This window comes from Corythoichthys intestinalis, chromosome 5, assembly GCF_030265065.1.
Source record: "Corythoichthys intestinalis isolate RoL2023-P3 chromosome 5, ASM3026506v1, whole genome shotgun sequence".
NCBI classification, from domain to species: domain Eukaryota; kingdom Metazoa; phylum Chordata; class Actinopteri; order Syngnathiformes; family Syngnathidae; genus Corythoichthys; species Corythoichthys intestinalis.
In genome coordinates, this window is record NC_080399.1 from 31,275,334 (window position 1) to 31,297,874 (window position 22,541).

At 39.1% G+C, this 22,541-nt stretch overlaps 1 protein-coding gene across 4 annotated transcripts in view; it reads right to left on the minus strand.

The window, feature by feature from the left end:
- megf11 (multiple EGF-like-domains 11) overlaps positions 1-22,541 on the minus strand; it is a 220,244-nt gene that overhangs the window by 30,160 nt on the left and 167,543 nt on the right. For all 4 annotated transcript variants that reach the window (XM_057836016.1, XM_057836017.1, XM_057836015.1 and 1 more), the window contains 3 exons: positions 12,146-12,309; positions 11,936-12,038; positions 1,372-1,518 (listed from right to left, as the gene is read on the minus strand). In XM_057836016.1, coding sequence (XP_057691999.1) covers positions 1,372-1,518; positions 11,936-12,038; positions 12,146-12,309 — 414 coding nt within the window. The remainder of the gene's footprint in view (positions 1-1,371; positions 1,519-11,935; positions 12,039-12,145; positions 12,310-22,541) is intronic.

Genomic DNA, 22,541 nt, shown 5'->3' on the forward strand with positions numbered 1-22,541 from the left:
AAATTTGATGGAAAAGTAACTTCATGTATTACAAATTATTGGTAGTTTCAGACATCGGTGGAGTTTGACTATGGGGCATGGGGGGCACAACATGTTGATGAGCCCGAAACGCAGTGTCAGCAATAAAGTGAACTTACAAGAATATTTATAATAATAAGTAGACAATGAGTGTTTTTTGTTTCCCATCGTTCTTGAGGGGAATTCTAAATCAGGCTGCTTAGTACTGGTGCACGATAATTATTGGTCCGATAATTATCGGTCCGATGATAGGAATTATGACGTCATCCCGATAATTCCAATAACACTATTACCGTATTGGCCCGAATATAAGATGGTGTTTTTTGCATTGAAATAAGACTGAAAAAGTGGGGGTCGTCTTATATTCGTGGTCTAGGCGTTATACCCATTCATGACGCTAGAGGGCGCCAGATATCATTGAAGCGATGTTCTGTCATGACAGATCTCAGCTACTCTCAAGTTTAACCAGTTTGCATTATTTTATTGCAATGTTTTTCCTTATTCGGATTTGTTTCAAGACAGACTTCACTTTGATGGTTAATGCAGTAAATGCAATTTTGCTGTTTTATCACAATAGATTGGTTTATTTACATTTCAAAAACCAGAAGCATTCATTTACGAATGTGATTGCACTTTAGTTTACATATTTAAATGTTCAGATATTAGGATTTGAATGAGGCAAAATAACATGCTTTTTCTCTCAAATATATTGTTATAATCATTTGTTTCAGATGTACTGTAATTATTTTCTGTATAAAAATTAATTTGGTGTTCAAATAGTCTTTTTTCAAACTTGAGTCTTGAAAAAGAGGGGGTCGTCTTATAATCATGGGCCGTCTTATGTTCGGGCCAATATGGTAAATTGTTAAATAAAATACATTTTATAGTTGTAGCAAATAGGGACTTGTACTGTAGTTGTGTCAATGAGCTATACAATCATAACACAAACTTGTAGTTGTAGCAAGATTGACTGAAACTGTACAAATGTTTGTCATCCTCAAAAAAAATGTAGCAAACTATCCTCTATTTGTAGAGGTAAGTTTGGTGCATATGACCTTTTTGTAGAAAATAAATGTAGCTGTGACCAAAGTGACGTGTAGTTGCCCAAAAGATATACAAAAAATCATTTCTAGTTGTGGTAAAAATATTTTGCAGTTGTAACAAAACTTGAGTTACAGAGGTAAAGGCTAAGGTCACATGCATGGTGATCAGATATGTGATCACAGAAGGGAACTGAACAATAGAAAATCAAACTAGACTGGTTGGGGCTTCATATTTGCGGAAGAAAAGCAGTCTGAACCAACGTTTTATTTACTTGCGTCAATATTTTGAGGGAATTTATGGAACACTCACTTCTTTTGCAGGAAGTTCCTCTGAATCCAGGTGCGCACACACATGTTCCATCCTCAGGAGAGCAGGAGCCTCCATTCTGACACGGGCAGCTGAGCGTACAGTTGCTGCCCCAGTAGCCTTGTGGGCACACGTTATCACAATGGATTCCTGCAGGCGCATGAAAATGACACTGATGGAAGTTCACGCACGGTAAGAAGGCCAAGAATCCTACAGTAACACCGCACGAGAGCCCCTGTCCATAACAGCAAATCAGCCGAGGGTTGTTTACCCAGCATGGATCCTCAATTGATTTCCACCCAGAAAGAGGAGGATGTTTTTTCTTTTTAAAGTTGAGCCGTCTTTTCAGACCCCTCTGTTCTTCCTGAATGTACTTTATTTTTGATCTGACGAGGGCTCCGTGCCAGTGCGCCGCACTGATTAACAGGGCTACCTCTCCTGAGAGCACCATCTTGTCTGCCATTCTCTTTCAGCAGAGCGGGTTTAGAGTACGGTACAGAAAGAAGAAATACTTGGGCACAGTGTGGGAAGTGTCACCGCATGTTGGGATCAGCTCCAAGCGGCAAACGAGAAAACGTTGCATCCATACGGGGGGCTCTCGCCATGCATGCAGATCTATTAGCACATCCATCGGAGCGGCGCCTTTTCTCTCAAGCGTGCCAGCGCCTTTGAAAACTGAGGGCCAAAGTCACATGTAGTGTATACGCACGCAGATTCTTAAGTCATATACTGTACCGTTGCTTGCACATACGTATGTTAAGTTATACACTGCACACCCCACATCCTTTCAAGCACCTGCCTTTATCTTTACGCCTCATTTGAAATTTCCTTTGAGTGAGGATATCTGAGAATAGCACGGCCATTAAAACCGCATTACCTTTGAATTAGACTCGCGCCAAACTCTCGGGACTAATTTTATACGATAACACCGGCACCTTAAGGGTTGAACATGGTGGAGCAGAGAGGCTAGGAGATATTGGTGCTGATGAACAGAGGGCACAGTAACCATGATTAAGTCAGGAGTCCATCTGTCGACTTCAAAGGAAGAGCAACACTTAGGCAAGTTTAAGATTGTGCTTGTGAGGAAGAAACAACAGAAGCTCCTTTGCCAGGTTGAAAATCAACATGAACATTGCATTACACTTCTTCCTATACAGTAAAAATCGGAGGAGCTATGGACATCTAGCGAGCCAAGAGAAGAAAAGACTTAGCTTTTGTGTTTTCAAAGGAGCTGCAAAAGGAAGCAGAGGTCTCGCTATCCAATTTGTTCGCAGCGAGAACGGAAAAGCAAAAGCCTTTTCCTCGCTTTAACATCCATGTCAACACTCAAATTAGGAGTAGTAATGAAGTGTGGTGAAGTCCTACTTGAATCAGAAATGAAATTCCAAATTCAAGGGTTCAGAAGGTATCGGATGAGAAATCTTTGTTGTTTGTTGTGGGTGGGGTGCACAAATATGGTTGTACGAGTGTGTTACTAAAATACAAGATACTGATGTGGAATTTCAATCTTTCATAAAAGATGTTTGCAATATTCAAGTGCACTTTCAATGCAGATCCTTGGAGTGTGACCTATTCATGCTACATAATATTAGCATACTGCCCCGCTGGCAATTGTGTCTGTGAACCACTGGATGACAAAATTGGCTAAGAACGTACATATAAAGGTACTGTATCCACTAAATGCTCATCTTTGAGAGTGAGTCTCTGCATAGACTTCAGGGTCAGTTGACGGGACACGGGGTTCTGGGCCTATTTAAAACATTTTTTTCCCCAATATTTGCAAAATCAAAGCCACTAGCGACCTAAAACCAAAACGGGCATCCCCCTTAGACAGATATGAGTCTCAAAGAGCAGCGACATCGAAAAATTCAAAGTCGTTCCCTAACAAAATCCCGATTAATTATTTTTTTTATACAAATATAACAAAACAAAATGGCTATAAAATTCTCATATTTTACGCTAGATGCAGAAAAATCACCAAATAAAAAGATAATAGTCTATAGTATTTTCAGGATCAACGGTAATATTTAACATATAAGTTTTTGCCCAAAATACAAACTTAAACTTTTTATTTAGTGCAAGCTTTCAACAGCTAACAAATCACTCCATTTTCACATCAGAAACTTAATACTTCAGGAAAGCATGCAGAATCATCTCAATTTTACTCAACTAAAGCAAAATTTGGCATTTTTCTATGTACAATCACAACTTATTTAGGTTGAATTCCGGTGTTACTATTACCTCAGCACGGAAGCACGTATCGCCGGCTATCTGGTCCTTTTTTAGATTGAAATTTTACATAAAATAAAACACTTAAAAGTAGTGATGCACGATAATACATTTTTCAACCGACATCGATAACCGATAATTTCCTGCCCCTTCCACCCGATAACCGATAATGTCAAGCCGATAATTCTATTCAAATATGTATGTAAAATGTCATAGTTTACAAAGATCAAATGTTACTGTGCAAAAATGTAATTTAGTGCTATTTTTTCCCACATCAAATGTGAAGAAGTAGTAAATTCCAACATCTAAACAATGGCAATGACATTGTGTAATGGGAAGCTTTTGGCAACAATTACTTAGAGAGTAAACACCCAAGTTGCACAAAAATGCCTTTAAAAGTAAGCCATTCCTAACATATGTCACATTACTACACTGCAAAAACACCTCCTTAAAACTGGCAGAATTGGACAAAACTGTTGATTGCGCACATTTGGAGGCTAAATCAAGTATATAATTATCGGATTGCATTATCGGTTGAATTTCGTTTTATCTGGATTATCTGTGTGACGTCATCATTGCCATTATCGGCCGCTAATTATCGGTGACCGATATTATCGTGCACCTCTACTTAAAAGGCAATTATTTTTTTTTTTGTATGGACGCAGAAATGTCTAAATCTAAAACTTTTTTGCACTACTGTGTATGGATACAACATGGCAGCCATCACAAAACAAAGAGCTTTATAAGTTGAACATTCTTGTAAATAAATGCGTACATCCCGCAATTTCTAAAGATATGAACAAAGAACAGTCTAGATTCTTGGTTAAAAGCAAAAAACTGGCAGTTATCCTTCATTTTATGTCAATATTTCGAGCTAAAATTACGCTATTGTGTAAATTCAACGTGGCGGCCATCACAAAACATAGCTTTTTAAGTTGAAAATTCTTGTAAACAAATGTGTACATCCCTGAATTTCTATAGATATGAACATAGAGCAGTCTTCTGGTCTTGGTTAAGAGCAAAAAAACAGGCAGTTGTCATTCATTTTACATAAATATTTTGAGCTAAAGTTACACTAATTTTTTCCATGCATTTTTTTCAAAACGTTTCAAAGTGCATGCATGGGGATATTTTATATAATAATTACCTTGAGTTTTTAACCAAATCACTCTTGAGACGCTCCTTCTTTCTTGTATGCAGTAAAACTTTTGTCCTTTTTCAACCTAAATCCGGCGTTTTAACACAGCATGTGTTTATCACAGTGCAAGCCAAATGCTCTGCCTGGGTCGGCCCCCAACGGTAAGGCGTGGCGCAATGTTTGTGGAAGCTGTCGTGTCAACTGATGGTGAAGTCTAGGAGTCTCTTAAGACTTGGCATTTGAAACTGGAAACTACCTGGTCTGCTAAAAAAATACGATTTTAAAATTGGAAGTTGCTGCTTGGAGAGAGATCATTTTGCCACTGGGCACAACTGAGGTGTCCCCGAGCAAAACATTAAAAACATTCACAGTCTCACCTACTGCCCCTTGACATCCCTCCTCAGTCAGTAAAATTACATTCATAATTTCGTCAAATGTTTTCCACTGCCTAATTTTATTTACTTACTGCAAGAAAAACAAGTGTCTCAATACCTGAACGTGGAATACTAATATCTTTAAGTACACCAATGAAATACTAATATTTGTGCAACTTAGATCACACCTTGTATCTCTATTGTTTGAACCTAAAGACAGCTCACTTCATCTCAGATTGACTCCTGTGACCATAACTACCCCTCGATGCACCTCTTTTCAGAGAGCCCATTAGAGAGGTTCTATGACTTCAAGTGTGCATGAATGTGTGTTTGTCCAACCCGCTGGGCAGCATGTTGCTCCCTGGCCCCTCACCCCCCGCGACTCAATTAAGGCAGACAGATGGTACCGACCGGTGCAGGATTTGGAGCAGAGAGGTCCATTCTTGCAGATAATAGAAGCCACACTTTCCGAGAATAAATGCCCCAAGCTCAATGTACAAACTTAACCCTTCTCGGAGAATCTATTCCCTCGGTGAGTGCACCTCTCCACCCGCGCGGGAGGACCACGCGTTCAAACCACCCACGACAGTATCTCGAATTTGACTTTCTGATGCAATGTTTCACTTTTCAGCATAATGATGCACACTTGTTTTGGTGACACATTTTTCTAGTCATAGCTTGGCAAATATTCCAAATGACATTGGAAATAATATTATACCAGCCACATCATTACTGTATGCACTCCTGCACAATTTAATGAGAGCCGGATCAAACGTCAGACCAATATAAAGGGTACTCATTAATTCTGAGAATGGAGACTTAGTAGTTTTCTGATGTGAGTCATTGTTCTGATTTATGGTTTTGAGTAGCGAGCAAATGAGATACGAGCGAGTGAGTTCAACTTTCATATTTAATTCAACAACAAGTAGGATAGCGAACATAGTTTTTTAAAGTGATACAGTAGCCGTTCATTGTGACTCATTTTAAATGTATTAACAATAATGACTTATGTTTGTACAGTCCCTGACAAGTCTTGTCGCTTATCCATTTTGTAGAAACAATTGCTAATAAACTGACTTTTAATTATTCAATTGGTTTCAGAAATGGCTCATATGAAAGCTAAGACCCTCCCAAATGATGTTGAATGTACAAAAATATATTTGTTTCACTGAAAAAAGATTGATCATATAATGAAGACATAAAGGTCAAATTTTGTGATGTTTGGTGTCTGGTCTGGTGACTGGGCTGGCCAGTCATAGAGGATCTTGATCTTCTTTGCCTTGAGGAACTATGAGGTAGAGATTGAAGTATGCGATGGAGCACCATCCTGCTGCAGAATTTGTCCCTTTTTATGGTTAGGAATGTAAGAGGCAGCTAAGACTTGTTGATATTTCAGACTACTTATCTCTCAGGGTGCAGACAATTAAAAACTGTGTGGCATTTGCCAAGGCCCACAGCCTGTCAAAAGGATGGATGCTGGAAAAGTGGCAAAAGGTGGATTTTTCAGATGAAACCTCCATTGAATTACACCACAGTCGCCGCAAATATTGCAGGAGACCTACTGAAGCCCGCATGGATCTGAGATTCACTCAGAAAACAGTCAAGTTTGGTGCATCATCATGGTTACATCATTACCAAAATCATGGTCTGGGGTTACATCCAGTATGGGGTGGGCTAGTGTTGTATCGGTCGTGAACGAGTCGTTCTTTTTGAACGAATTGTTTGGGTGAACGAGACCGAACTAATCATCTTCTGCACTGATTCGTTCTATGAAGTTGGGTCCCTTGTTATCTGCGTGGGAGGGCGTTGAGCAAGCGGCAGCGTCTACTGACATAGCACACGACCAATCAGACGCCAGCCTCATCGCGGGCAGGGGAGGGAGCGGAAACAGAATCAGGGCGTCTGTCACTCACTTCCACGTGTGGCCAATAAGCAGCCAGCATGTAGGCAGGGGGCAAGACTGAGTTATGTCACTTCCCGTTCAGTGACTCTCCGTCCTACCGAGAATGCTTAGATGATTCGTTCTGCTAGACTGCTACGCTAATTTATAGTCAGCCTACACCGGCAGTCACGCAGCAGCGCTGCGGCAGTGAACGAGCTAACGACTGAAAGGAAAGGGCGACATTGTATCCACTTTACAGTACGTTAAAACTTTCGCCAGTAGCTACAAGGCGATAAGGCTGAGCTATGGATACGTCGCGGGGGCGGGCGAGAAAGCTGTCAAGAGACTAGCTGGACTTCATGGCAGCGAAATTTATCTAATCTGTGCCCATGGAAAATGACTATTTAGTATGATCACCATAATACTGATTTGCTATGAAACGGTAGTTTCATGACATATTTTTCCGAGTTTTTTTTTTTCCGTGTCACAACTTGTCGGGTTGGGGCGCAAATTAATTAACGTTGAGTCCATCAGTCCATCCTGTGCGACTAAAGCGTCCAAAAATTAAACGCGGGGACGTAGGATGTATATATACATGTATGTCTCCATTTTCTTAACATACCAATGAGAGTGGAATGGTTACATTGTAAAGAGCAAACGATTCTCTTTTCGTCTGCATTTGGCGATCTGAGATCGGGAGGGGATGACTGCGTGGAGTTGATGGGATTATTTATGTATTAATACCAGTGCAAAAATGACATTTCAACACTATTTTTAGGTAATATTTTTTCGAGTGTTGTTTTATTTATTTATTTTCGTGTCAGAGAAGCCAAATAATAATAATAATAATAATAATACATTTTATTTATAACGCTGATTTAATATTTGGGAGGGTCTTAACTTTCATATGAGCCATTTCTGAAACCAACTGAATAATTAAAAGTCAGGTTATTAGCAATTGTTTCTACAAAATGGATAAATGGATAAGACTTTTGTCAGGGACTGTATTGATTGATCTCATCTAATCTGACCAAACAACTCTTGGTCAGAACTAATAATCGATGTATGAACAAAAATGGCTTTGAAATCTATAAAGTGGGATTAAAGTGCCTATGACACCAAAAAGCATGTTTATTTCATGTTTAATGCGGTATTTTATGCTCCTGAATGGAATGTACCGCTTGGATGTGTGTGGAAGCGAACGTTTTATTTATTCAATTTTTGAAATCCCGTGCCATGAAAATTAGTGACTTCTGGCTCCAGTCTTGGGTTGAGGACGAATGCAAATGTGACGTCACCCGCGTCACCATCTCACAATAAAGCATTGCTTTTTAGCATGCAGATGTACTGCGAATTCAGCTGATTCTGCGGATTAGTTCGTTTATTTTTCACATCACGCCAGCCAAAAGTGCTGCAGTGTTTTTTACTGCACCAGGGAGAGGCATGTGAGACAATTGACAATGCCACCGCAGTGTGACATGATCGGAGGTATTTTTGTGTGATTTTTTCACTTTGAAACATCACTTGGTTAGGGTTAGCATGTCGGCTAGCTGTCACGCCTGACAAAAGCCGAACTAAATGCGGTGGCATAAATCATCCATCGGGAAGTGCAAGAAGTCGACAGTTTTGACCATTTTCGAGTAATTTTGCTATCTCGTACTGAATAAATGCATTTTTAATATTTCACATTCCATTTAGCGCAAGACTTATTTGTCTTGACCAAACCCTTTATTTAGCAATTGGGGAAAAAAATACTTCGATGAAAAGAATATCCTGTCAAAATATTGGAGTTGAGAGATTGAAACAATGACATTTTGCGGCTCATTTCATCGCATTTTCCTCGTTCTGAATAATTCCCCCTCAATGAGCTGAATTCTAAATCAGATGAAACCATGACCCTGCCGACGTCATCCTCCTATTGGTTACCATAGAGCACTATAATGACAGGCAGGGGCTAAACGGCAGATTAAAAGAGTAATTCCTCGTCATCTGCGCTTTTGCCAAATTGTTGTATATAGTTGAATCGTCTCAAAATATGATTCTAATTCACATAATAATGCTATTTAAGACTTTTTTTTATCCTGTCATAGTCACTTTAAGTGAGCAAGAACAAACAAATTACAAGCAGTATTCAAAATTTGCTGGCACATTTTGGATTGGATAGATTCTCCCTCGAAATATTTACAGTATCTGCTGCAAAATATTTAACAGCTGCAAGGGTCACCTGGTTGTGTGGATGTTTTACAAGCGCCAACGTGTGCCAAGTACTTTGCCAGTTGGAGCGCAAATTTAAGGCTACACTTACTCGCGAGCTGCTGGCTTAGAAGCAAAAGCAAATTATACATTTAATTAATGCAAAACAGCTTAGACAGTGTGTAAACACTTTTACCCATGGCTTTTTTGTCTTCTTTGCAGAGGTGGGTAGTAACGTTGTTTTTTTTTTTTTTTTTTTTGCCATGATGCCAAGAGTAGCTCCACCAATTTTAACAATGAGACATCGTAACAATCATCACATGACTTCATTATACCAATAAGACATAAGCTTGCTGTTCTATGGTCACGCTAGACTCTTCATTCACGTGGCGTACTTAAACCACCGTTAAAAAATGAAGTATTTGATATAGGGCGCCGCCCTCAATATGACTCGAAGGCGCTGATTTTCACCCTTCTCCCAATTTTTATTTTCCACTGACTGACCATGGAAAAGTGGAGATATGATCCTTTAAATTTCATAATAGAATCTATGAAGGAACTATTCACTATTCAAACTAGGAAATATTTTCTCCTCTAGAGGGCACTCATGCTCTTTGGATGGATAATGCTTCATTTCGGTCATTTTTTTTCTCTCGCCGAAATTCAATGATCTTTTTTTTTTTTTGTAGTTTTTGGGCTTAATGTGGGTATGTAATGGGTTAATGTCAGTGTTGTTAATCTTAATTAAATAATAATAATAATAAAAATAATTAAAAAAGTAATTAGTTACAAATTACTTCTCCCAAAAAGTAACTGAGTTAATAACTCAGTTACCTGAATGTAAGCGTAATTAGTTACTTGGCAAAGTAATTGGTTTTACTTTTCATGTTTTTTTTTTCATTCAAAAAACAAACAAACAAACAAACAAACAAAAAAAATCCATAGGTCACACTATTTGAAGTTTAAAGGGTTTTTGGGACAGTCGCCCTAGCCCAATTCTTTACCCTAAAGCAGTACTTCTCAAATAGTGGGGCGCGCCCCCCTGGGGGGGCGCAGAGCGATGCCAGGGGTGGCGCGTGTGACCTCGGGGAACATGCTTTTTTTTTTTTCCCCCCGCCGTACTAGAATAAAGTGTACTTGCACATCCACTCAGTGGGTGGCAGTGGCGCTCTCATTTTCAAAGTGCGCGCAGTATTTTTGAAGTAAGCAAGAGCACACGGAAGAGACTCATGAAGAGCTGGAGACTGAGAGCTGTGCGCCATTTTCGATAGCTGTTTTACGGCCGGACTCAAGCAGCGACCCACTGTCTTCTCCGGTTCTCACATGTCCGCCCGAGAAGTGCCATTTTCGGCTTGGGATCGTCACGACGACCGCCCTCACCTACGGTTCTCCCTCGGCCGCCGAGAATGCGCTTTTTTCGGGCCGTTTGCCTTTTGGCTTTGACATTTAATACAGTGGTAGACGAGGAAAGACCACTGTTTACTGTCTCTAAAAATGATTACAGCGGACAGCCGGAAGCCAAATCAATTAAGACGCCACTTAAAGACATTAGTCCCCAATCTCATTGATAAGCCGCTTGGTTGTTTTTCAGCGAAAACGTGCCAAATATTGCCAACAATCGTCCCGCTTTGTCAGTGTTATGTAGTAAACCAGTGAGCACGGTTAGCATGCTCAGTGCAATATAACCCCACATCATTGCAAACTGGAGGTGATACTGGGAGCAGCGAAAATAAAAACTGTCCTTCTGTCCTAAAACTTTTTTTTCTTTTCTTCTATTCAGTATTGTTTTTTCGGTCAAATTTTTTTTGGCATATTGTCCTCATGAGTTAATGTTTCTAATCAATTTGAATTTGTTATTATTTACTGATTTTATTTTTCAGTATCAAATGGTCAAAAATGTACCTTGAGTGTATTTTTACAGTTTGGATGTGAGTTTAAAAACATTTTTTTTTTTTAAATTCAGGCAAATTGATGCGCGTTAAAGTCTTCTCTGTTACAAACGAAACAATGTTAATAAAGTTATATTTTATAAGTTGATCTCTGTTATTTTCTCTAATAGAAAAAAAAGAATACAATGTGAGGCAGAGGCGTACTTATAATATTAATATTATAGACAAATGATACTATTTACAGTGGCGGCAGAGTTTGGGGGGCGCGCAAAACATTTACGTCTTCCTTGGGGGGGCGTAACAGAAAATAATTGAGAAGCACTGCCCTAAACTTAACTAGACACAGGGGTATTGTGGATATTGCGATAACTAGATAGTAACCTTTGCTATGTTTGGAAGTCATTTAATATTGAGAATCAACAGTTAAAATTGCTCCCGTTATTGCATTAGTTCCCTTCGGTCTACTTTTAACATGTAAAAGTTTTAAAGCCGTTTCATCATTGAAAGATAGATTCAAGTCAAGATTTTGCCATTTTAGGAGTATTTTAGATAAAAAGTTACTTAGGTTCGCAAGGAAGGATCTCTACAACAGAGCCTTTCTGAGAAGTCTACTGCTATAAGATATCGGCTGTTTCCCAATGCCGGCAAGTGTAGCTTTTCGCATCTTTGTCTCTATTTTCGCTTTTTGAAGTAACGGCACTCTTACATGAGTAAATTTTTTGGCTACTCTACCCACCTCTGCTTATTTGTTATGTTGGTGTCTCTTAAGTTCTGTTGAGTTTCAGTTTACGGCAGTATAAAATAAATATTTATGCTGTTTGATGGGATTTCCTCCCCTAAATTATACAAGAATAATACCAACCTGTCCAGCCTGGGTGGCAGCGGCAATACCCACTCACTGGGTCGCAGCTGTCCGCATGACTGCAGTCACAGCGCTCCCTGCACTCCAGACCAAAAGTGCCGTCCTGACAAAAAGAAGGCTCTGCGTGAAGCTTTGTTCAACAACTAAGCACCATGCTGGGTTGAAGGTTATAAGATTTACAATATCCTCTTAGTTTGGTTTCAAACTTACAGGACAGGGCTCATCGCAGTGCTCGCCCCTCCACCCTGGAGAACACGTACAGGTGCCGTCGACAGGGTCACATGCAGCACCGTTGGCGCACAAGCAAGATTGATTACAGGCCAGACCCCAAAGACCACTGGAGCACAGGATAGTGCAGTCTACCCCTTGCCAGCCTGAAGAAAGGTTGATCAGTGAAACATGACAGTTTTTAGCATAATAATGCTGACAAAGAGTAATTAATTTACCGTAGTCTATGTTTAGTTCAAGGTAGCTTTCAAGAGTTATCACTGTGTGTTAAAGATCATTTAATTGCACTCATTCAACAAGATGCTATTAATTCTAAATTCATCTCGGAGTCTATCCGTGTATTTTCTATTTATCTATATTTTATGCTGTGGAGTCACCCTGCCATTATTTGTATGCGTTGAATAGACTGCTTGATAATGAGAAGATGCATCTCAAGAGGCTATCAGAGAATAGAAACAAACAGTGATTGTTGTAATTAGTACGGGTAAGCTGGAGTCTCTGTAAGCCGACTTTGGTGAGTAGCGAAGGCAACTGAAGGGCACATCTTTTTTTCTTTTCTCCAAACGTTCTCAGCAAACATTCTTTATTCAAATAAACAGGCTTCCGACCTTGATTATGATCATGTATGAAATAATTGACACTACCATCCTACCACCCTTTCGTGAAGCGGTGGATAGCTTTAGGATGGTGAAAGGTCCTCATTAACGGGTGATATAAGACACAAACAGATAACTTCTGGGTGCAAACTTGTAAGAGAAAGTTTCTGAGGTGAGGGTTTATTTGTAAATCATTTGGAAAATACAAGAAAAATCTGATTTAGGCAGAATGACTCACAACTGGTAAAATCATGAATACTTAAAAGTTTGTCTGCTTGTGAGTCTTGTCATTCTTTGCCTACAGCTGTTACTTGGGAGCATTTATGTATTTGGAAGACATGGCTCATAATTTGAAATTCACAAGTTAGGGCACTTGTAAGTAAAAGTTTCACCACTATATAGTATTTGTCAAAATAGAGAGATTGTAGAAATGTGGATTCAGTAGAGGTATAATGCAATGTTATAGCTTTTGGCAGAGGGCTATGGAGTTCTAAATGAAAATACTTTTCAGTTCAGTCGTTCTATCAATTTAAAATAAATGTAATCATTTCCACCTCTCTGCCCAATCGGCCCACACTTTGAATCACAAAAATAAATAAATAAATAAATTCCATTATTTTTCCAATGTTTTTTTTTTTGTTTTTTTGTTTTTTTGTAACGTAAATCAAGCCACAAAGCTGTTGGATAAGCACATGGCTAATGAGGACAGCACGCTGCTTGAAACACCAAGTTGAAAAAGAGTTGCGATACAACCAAATGTTCAAATTAATTCTCTGTAAGTCTTGCTTTCATGACAATCCCGTCTGTGAGACGAAATGGACAATTTGGAACGATGTCTGAAACACCTGCCAGATTCCCCCAAGGAGGTGCGTCCGCTCTCCTCTCTTCTGCATAATATTGTACATTATTGACTGCGGCAGATATGTGGACCAAGACATCGAAATGTCTATTGATCGTACAGCCCAATTGAGCCTGTTAAACAATGAGGACAGTCCCCTCTGGTTGACTCAATCATTCTTCTCACTGACTGTGTCAAAGTCTAACAACAGGCATTGATTCCTTCCTCTCGCCAGTGCAGTGATGGATGGTGGCAAGCGCTCACATCTGAGTACACAAGGCAAAAAAGTGACAGGCAAGGTGTCACTACATGAAGAGCTATCAGCACCTTTTTATCTTATGAAATCCGCCGAGTTCCTTGTTGACAGGGCCCTGGTGACATATTTATTGACATTTTATTTAATCCCTACTCATATTCTTCCTCCCTGAATTTAGCAACGTCATAAGCCCTAACAAGATATTTACCTGAATTGCATGAATAGCAGAATGACTTGGCGGTATCTTTACAACAATTATTTGGAAGCAATCCTTGCTAATTGCTCCTATCAATCATGGTTCTACAACTTTGGAGAATTCTGTTCCAAAACTGCTTTCCCCACAAACCATTTACTGATTTTCTATATTCTCTTTGCAATACAGGGACATATAGTTTTAGTGCATCTCCAGTATGTTGTCACTGTCCATCAATTTCAGAGCATTTCAACTGATTACTCAAGGCCCACAGAATGTTTTGTGGCACAATTATATATATTCACTGAATATACCAAATGAAAGAACATACGAAAAGTTTGAATCTACATTCCTCCCCTGATTCACTAACCAGTAGTAGCGCAAAGAAAATGCAAAATATAGCCATCTCTTCCAGAAACAAATCAGGGTTTCTATTAGGGGTGTGACAAAATATCGAAATGGTGATATATCGTGATGCTTCGTATCCCAAAAGGTTATCGATATGTTCCTGCCAAGAATCGAGATATCGTTTTAAAAAGGTGTCAATGTCTAAAAATAAAATAAAATAAAATAAAATAAAATAAAAAGGAACCAACAAGTCGCTACCAAAATCCTCCACCATAATAGTGTCTCAGTTAACTCTAAGGCTGCATTGATGATGCTTGACGCCCAATCCATGTAGACTGGGAACATTCGTTCATTCAAAACCAGTGCATTCAGTCATTCTGTCCGATTTTCAGGGCATTTACAGGTCACTTGCTGTTCATTTTAGGGTATTTACAGGTCATTTCCTGTTGAGTTTGAGTCACTGCCTATTCATTTGGGTGAGTCCCAGATCACTTCCTGGTCTGTAACTCAAAATACACAGGAAGTGACCCATAAAACACTCCCATATCAACTGGAAGTAACTGAAAATCAACAGGTAAATGACCTTAAATGGCCCAAAATAACCTCATTGCCTAGCACTGGCTGCCACATACGGCCATAGACAGATCTTCTCTAGATCAATCAGGCTTCTGGGGCTGTCACTGTGAAACACTGAGTTTGAGCTTCCTACAAAGATTTTCTATTGGGTTTGGGTCCGGAGACTGGCTAGGCCACTCCAGAACCTTGATATGCTTTTTACAAAGCCACTCTTTGGTAATTCTGGCTGTCTGCTTCAGGCCATTGCCATGCTGGAAGACCCAGTCACGACCCATTTTTAATGCTCTAACTGAGGGAAGTACGTTATTCCTCAAAATCTCACAGTACGTGGCCCTGGTCATCCCCTCCTTAATACAGTGCGACAGTCCAGTCCCATGTGCAAAAAAAAAACGCCCCCAAAACATGATGCGACCACCCCCATGCTTCACAGTAGGGATGTTTTCTTGGGATGGTACTCATTATTCTTCTTCCTCCAAACACAATGAGTGGAATTAAGACCAAAAAGTTCCATTTTAATCTCATATGACCACATGATTTTCTTCCATGACTCGGGCCAGGACATGTGCTGGTTTAAGCAGGGGGAACTTCCGTTCCATGCATGATTTTAAACCATAACATCTTAGTGTATTACCAACATTAACCTCAGAAATGGTAATCCCAGCTCCTTTCAGGTCATTGACCAGCTCCTCCTGTGTAGTTCTTGGCTGATTCCTCACCATTCTTAGGATCATTGAGACCCTACGACAGGGGTGGGCAAACCGGTCCTCGAGGGCCGCAGTGGGTCCTGGTCTTTGTTCCAACTAACCCAGCACAGATAGTTTAACCAATGCGGTTTCAGCAGAAATGAGAAGCACCTGACTGCAATCGACTGATTGCACTTGTAAAACAGCAGATTGGTGAAAAGGTCTCCTCTTAATGGGTTGCAACAAAAACCCACACCCACTGCGGCCCTTTGTGGAATTAATTGCCCACCCCTGCCCTACGAGGTAGATCTTGGATGGAGCCCCAGTCCGAGGGAGATTGACAGTCATGTTTGGCCAATTCCTTTTTCTAATAATTGCCCCAACGGTGGATCTTATATCACCAAGGTGTTTGGTAATTGCTCCGTAACACTTTCCAGCCTTGTAGAGGTCTACAATTCTGTCTCTGGTGTCTATGGACAACTCTTTGGTCTTGACCATGTTAGTAATTGGAGTCTTCCCGATTGTATGGGGTGGACAGGTGTTTATATGCAGCTAACTGCTGTTAGGTTTTGTGTTTGTTTTCTCCTAGGGTGACTTGTCCCTGTGATTGCCCATTGAGTTCACCTGTTTTGCCTGCTCCTAGTGTAGCCTCCAACTTGCATCCCCCTGTGCTCACCTGTTCCTCGTTGTGTCGTTACCCCTTGTCTGTGTGTGTATAAAAGCTCCTGGTTTCTTTTCACTCCTTGTTGCGTCCTTGTCAATGTCCATGTCAAGTTCTGGTCAGCAGTATTCGCGTCTATCCAAGCCCTTGTGTTCCAAGTGAGTTTTTTGAAAAGCAGTCTTTTGTTAGTGATAGTTTTTGTTTGCCTCAGTGCCTTCTTTGGATTACCACAGCCTTTGTTCTGTACTTTGTTTTTCATTGGCTTTAATTAAATTATTTTTTGCACCATTCATCTGCCTCACCTCCCTTTTCCTGCGTTTGGGTCCATACCACCTGCATGCTCGCAAACCCTGACAACCGCCTCAAAAAGGATAAAAAGTCATACTCAAAAAATCTACCTTCACTTATTCGTTGGACTTTTTAAAGGTGACTAACAGGTCTTAGAGGCTCACAATTCTAGCTAATAGAGATGTGTACACATACTTATTTGCAGCAGTATAATACAAGTAAATTGTTAAAAAAAAATCATCCACTGTGATTTCTGGATTTTTTCTTTAGATTATCTCCAACAGTGGACAAGCACCTACCAAAAAATTTCAAACCCACCCATCATTTCTAAGTGGGAGAATTTGCAAAATCACAGGCTGTTCAAATACCTTTTTTCCTCACTGTATTTTAATATTTTAACGATGAATAAAAAAAACAAACTCTTTTTCACGTCAAAAAAAAAAAAAAAAATTAAAGGGAGAAGGTTATCAGACAGGCCAGCTCTACCAAAAACGTGCCCCTTATTATTTTTTTTCAGGGACATGGCAACCCTATCCATGCCCAACTATAGATAGTTTCATACAAACAAATTGTAGGCATTAAACAGTAAATATTTTAACAGTTGAAAATACAAATACAACTTAAATGCAACAAACAGCTTAATACAAATTCTGTTCCAGTGGGAACATACGGCTCAAGAAGGCCATGCATCCATGGAGGAGAGCTAGGAGAGGAACACTAGCAGCCGATGGGTATGACATTTAGCCCTAAAATTAGCAACTAGAGTAGTTACCAATACATAGGAGCGATATCTGGGGTTAAGAAAACGTAACTCTTTTAGGAAGCAAAACTGAGAAGCATTAACACCTACAGTATATCCAAACCCGTCAAGTTTACATAATCTTTAATGCTTCGAACATTTAGTTTAATGGTTTTTAAAGACTAAATTTTGAGAAAAATCAATTTAAGGGCTTTTATTGTTTTTAATGATCCACATAAACCCTGATAATGTATACAGTAAGCTGATCTCAAATCTAAGATAGTGAATTGCTCCCATTTTCTGTTGACTGTGCATCAGTCAAAGTATTTCTAAATGTGTGTTATTCAATATGAGGGCTGCGTCTTGTAGCTTAAAAAGTGCAATGTTAGCCATACAATATCTTACGGCACCACTGCAGTCCCTGACAAAAGTCTTGTCGCTTATCCATTTTGTAGAAACAATTGCTAATTACCTGACTTGTAATGATTCAATTGGTTTCAGAAATGGCTCATATGAAAGCTAAGATCCTCCCAAATGATGTTGAATGTACAAAAATATATTTTTTTCACTGAAAAACATCCTGGATCCTCCAGGACTGGCCAGCCCAGTCACCAGACATGAACATCATTGAGCATGTCTGGGGTAGGATGAAAGAGGAAGCATGGAAGACGAAACCCAAGAATGTTGATGAACTCTGGGAGGCATGCAAGACTGCTTTCTTTGATGTTCCTGATGACTTCATCAATAAATTGTATGGATCCTTGCCAAACCGCATGGATGCAGTCCTTCAAGCCCATGGAAGTCACACAAAATATTTAAATTTGGATCTCACAGCACCACTACTTAATTCGCTTATGTTATGTAACATTTTTTTGTATTTGAAGTACACTTTTTGTTCAATTTTCACACTACTTTCTGTAGGCGTCAAAACTTTTGACTTGCCAAAATTTGACCTTTACGTCTTCATTAAATGATAAATCTTTTTTCAGTAAAACTAATATATTTTTGGACATTCAACATCATTTAGGAGGGTTTTAGCTTTCATTTAAGCCATTTCTGAAACCAATTGAATAATTAAAAGTCAGATTATTAGCAATTGTTTCTACAAAATGGATAAGTGACAAGACTTTTGTCAGGGACTGTATACTTCTTAACTGTGATGCAAAGCTGAACATATCATTCTTTTTTATGCAATGTACACATGCTGCATTGGAATGCAGTAATTGGCTCTATGGAGTACGGTACGTTACAACACCTATAGTAGTGCCTCTCAATTATTTTCTGTTACTAAGAGGTGGAAACATTTTGCTCCTCCAGCCCCAGTTTCTGCTATACTCCACAGTTTATAGTAACATTAAGATTTGTAGTCAATATTCGGGACACCCCCCCCCCCCCAAAAAAAAAATAGTGGATTACGAGTAAAGTCTATAAGTGACGCTTTAATTAATTTGGCTTCAGGTTGTCTGCAGCCAATAGTTTTACACACAGTAAACCAAGTGATCGATTATAACCTCCCACAGTAGTCACAATGACGCCAAACGCAACTTCCTTTCTTTTTTCTGGTTTCGGCTTGATGGCTATCTCTCTCCACATTTCTTTTTATCTCTCATATAAATATTTTTCATTCATTACACTTCATGTCTCCCACTCTGTAATGTGGTTGCACATGCACATAATAGAGCTCCTTACACACACTCTAAAAATGAGAGTGCCACTGACATCTGCTATAGTGGATGTGCAGTTTCACTTTATTTTACTACGGTTGAAACAAACAAAAAAAATGTTCCCTGGGGTCTTCCCTCCACCCCTCTACTTTTTAAAAAGTGCTGACCTAGAGGACCAGAAGAATTGACTCCTACTGTTAAAATATTACTGACAACTAGGTTTTAGACCTGTTAAATATTAGCATTCTGATCATACAAAACCATTCACTCCCGGACACTGGAATTTGCATACCTTTTTATTTAAGCCAGATAACGGAAAAAATAATAATAACGGGGAGATTTTGGAGACTGTGTATGAGATGATGAATGCAAGGTGTAGTGAAAGGAAAAAATGGAGAACGTTGCTGGCCTCCTTCAGGTTTATTTTCCCATCTAAAATGGATTATTATAATTTTTTTTTTTTGGTATACAAAAGCGCATAGGTTGTCCATTAATGGTTTTTGATTTTGACATCCCCATGTCTTTTGCTACTATGTGCTTGTGTAAAATAAATGTGCAACAAATTAGTCAGAAGGAAAAGAAACTTGTCCACATTATATTGGCAGCAAGCAAAAATGCACAAGAAAGTGGCTCAAACCTGAAAAACCAACAACAGATGACTGGATTGACGTCGTTAGAGAGATTTTCATCATAGACAGGATCTCCTCTGCACTAAAACTACAACTGGACTTGTGGTCTAAATGGACAGAACATGTTAAACCTGTGCGAAATGATTTTGATAAACATACAGTGGGGCAAATAAGTATTTAGTCAACCACTAATTGTGCAAGTTCTCCCACTTGAAAATATTAGAGAGACCTGTAATTGTCAACATGGGTAAACATCAACCATGAGAGACAGAATGTGGAAAAAAAACCTGAAAATAACATTGTTTGATTTGTAAAGAATTTATATACAAATCATGGTGGAAAATAAGTATTTGATCAATACCAAAAGTTCATCTCAATACTTTGTTATTGAATGATTGATTGATTGATTTTATTTCGAGCAATAACAATAAAAAACAACAAGTATGGAAAAAATAAAATACAATAAAATAAAAGTTAAACAGTCATGATGAATGTAACAAAAATGATAACAATACATACACGTGTAGCTCGAAAAGGAGTGGGAAGAAGCCGAGCTTTTTGAGTCCCACCCCCATTTCACTCCAAAAATTCCATAGGAATGCAGTCACTTCCCTACAACAGCTAACAACTAATCATAATGATTACATTGATGATAATAATAATAATAATAATAGTTGCAGTAATCATAATAACACCAATATATATATATATATATATATATATATATATATATATATATATATATATATATATATATATATATATACACATACACACATATACATACACATCACTAATAATACATGAGTAACTATTACATATGTACAAAATATTATACATAAAACATGTAATATTTCTGCATACACCCCTGTTATGTACCCTTTGTTGGCAATAACGGAGGCCAAACGTTTTCTGTAACTTTTCACAAGCTTTTCACACACTGTTGCTGATATTTTGACCCATTCCTCCATGCAGATCTCCTCTAGAGCAGTGATGTTTTGGGGCTGTCGTTGGGCAACACAGACTTTCAACTCCCTCCACAGATTTTCTATGGGATTGAGATCTGGAGACTGGCTAGGCCACTCCAGGACTTTGAAATGATTCTTCCGAAGCCACTCCTTTGTTGCCCTGGCTGTGTGTTTGGGATCATTGTCATGCTGAAAGACCCAGCCACGTCTCATCTTCAATGCCCTTGCTGATGGAAGGAGATTTTCATTCAAAATCTCTCGATACATGGCCCCATTCATTCTTTCCTTTACACAGATCAGTCGTCCTGGTCCCTTTGCAGAAAAACAGCCCCAAAGCATGATGTTTCCACCCCCATGCTTCAGAGTGGTTATGGTGTTCTTCGGATGCAATTCAGTATTCTTTCTCCTCCAAACACGAGAACCTGTGTTTCTACCAAAAAGTTCTATTTTGGTTTCATTTGACCATAACACATTCTCCCAGTCCTCTTCTGGATCATCCAAATGTTCTCTAGCGAACCGCAGACGGGCCTGGACGTGTACTGGTTTCAGCTGGGTGACACGTCTGGCAGTGCAGGATTTGAGGCCCTGGCGGCATATTGTGTTACTGGTAGTGCCCTTTGTTACTGTGGTCCCAGCTCTTTGTAGGTCATTCACTAGATCCCCCCGTGTGGTTCTAGGATTTTTCTTCACCGTTCTTGTTACCATTTTGACGCCACGGGGTGAGATCTTGCATGGAGCCCCAGATCGAGGGAGATTATCAGTGGTCTTGTATGTCTTCCATTTTCTAATAATTGCTCTCACAGTTGATTTCTTTACACCAAGAGCTTTACCTATTGCAGATTCAGTCTTCCCAGCCTGGTGCAGGTCTACAATTTTGTCTCTGGTGTCCTTCGACAGCTCTTTGGTGTGACTGACTGAATTTGTGGACAGGTGTCTTTTATACCGATAATGAGTTAAAACAGGTGCCATTAATACAGGTAACGAGTGGAGCCTCGTTAGAAGAAGTTAGACCTCTTTGACAGCCAGAAATCTTGCTTCTTTGTAGGTAACCAAATACTTATTTTGCACTCTAATTTGGAAATAAATTCTTTAAAAATCAAACAATGTCATTATCTATTTTTTTTCCCCACATTCTGTCTCTCATGGTTGAGGTTTACCCATGTTGACAATTACGGGCCTCTCTAATCTTTTCAAGTAGGAGAACTTGCACAATTGGTGGTTGACTAAATACTTATTTGCCCCACTGTATGCTCATACACAATGATTTTCCTTTCATGTAATAAGTATGGCAGTGTAATAGGTTCACTGCTCCTCGTTTTTGTTTTTTGTTGATCTTTTTTCATTTGTACATAAAAAGGAAAAGCAACAGAAAATTGTAAAGTCTTTTTGTACTGAACGTGGGAATAACAATGTGCTTTTCAATAAAAATAGTACATTTTCGAGTTGTCCATTTCATACCCTGAAATTGTTGTGAGTTCACCCTTAAGCATTTTGTATGAATAGGGTCCAACAGATGAAAGGCATAATCCACAATGCAAGCTTTTGATAACAACCCAAGGCAATAACCCAGCTACAACATCGTCATATCACAGTCTGTCAAAAGTCTGACCTATAACGTATAAAAATAAACATAAAAACAAAGAGTTTAACCACACTTTTAATTTGTTAGCTTTCTTTGCAATTCTACTAAATAAACAAAACAGTTTGAAAATATTACCATTAAAAATATTGTTATTATACTATTGAACGTTTATTTAAATGCCCCGACTTTGACAGGATATGTTGCGCCAATGTTGCCCCAACTTGATCAAGCGTTGCACTGTGCACATAGTTTTTTTTTTGTTTTTTTTTTCTTTACGCTTTCTTTACCTAGCAGTACAATGAATGATCTCATCATCACAAACCCTCATCAATGACGAGAAGGATGATACATTCACAT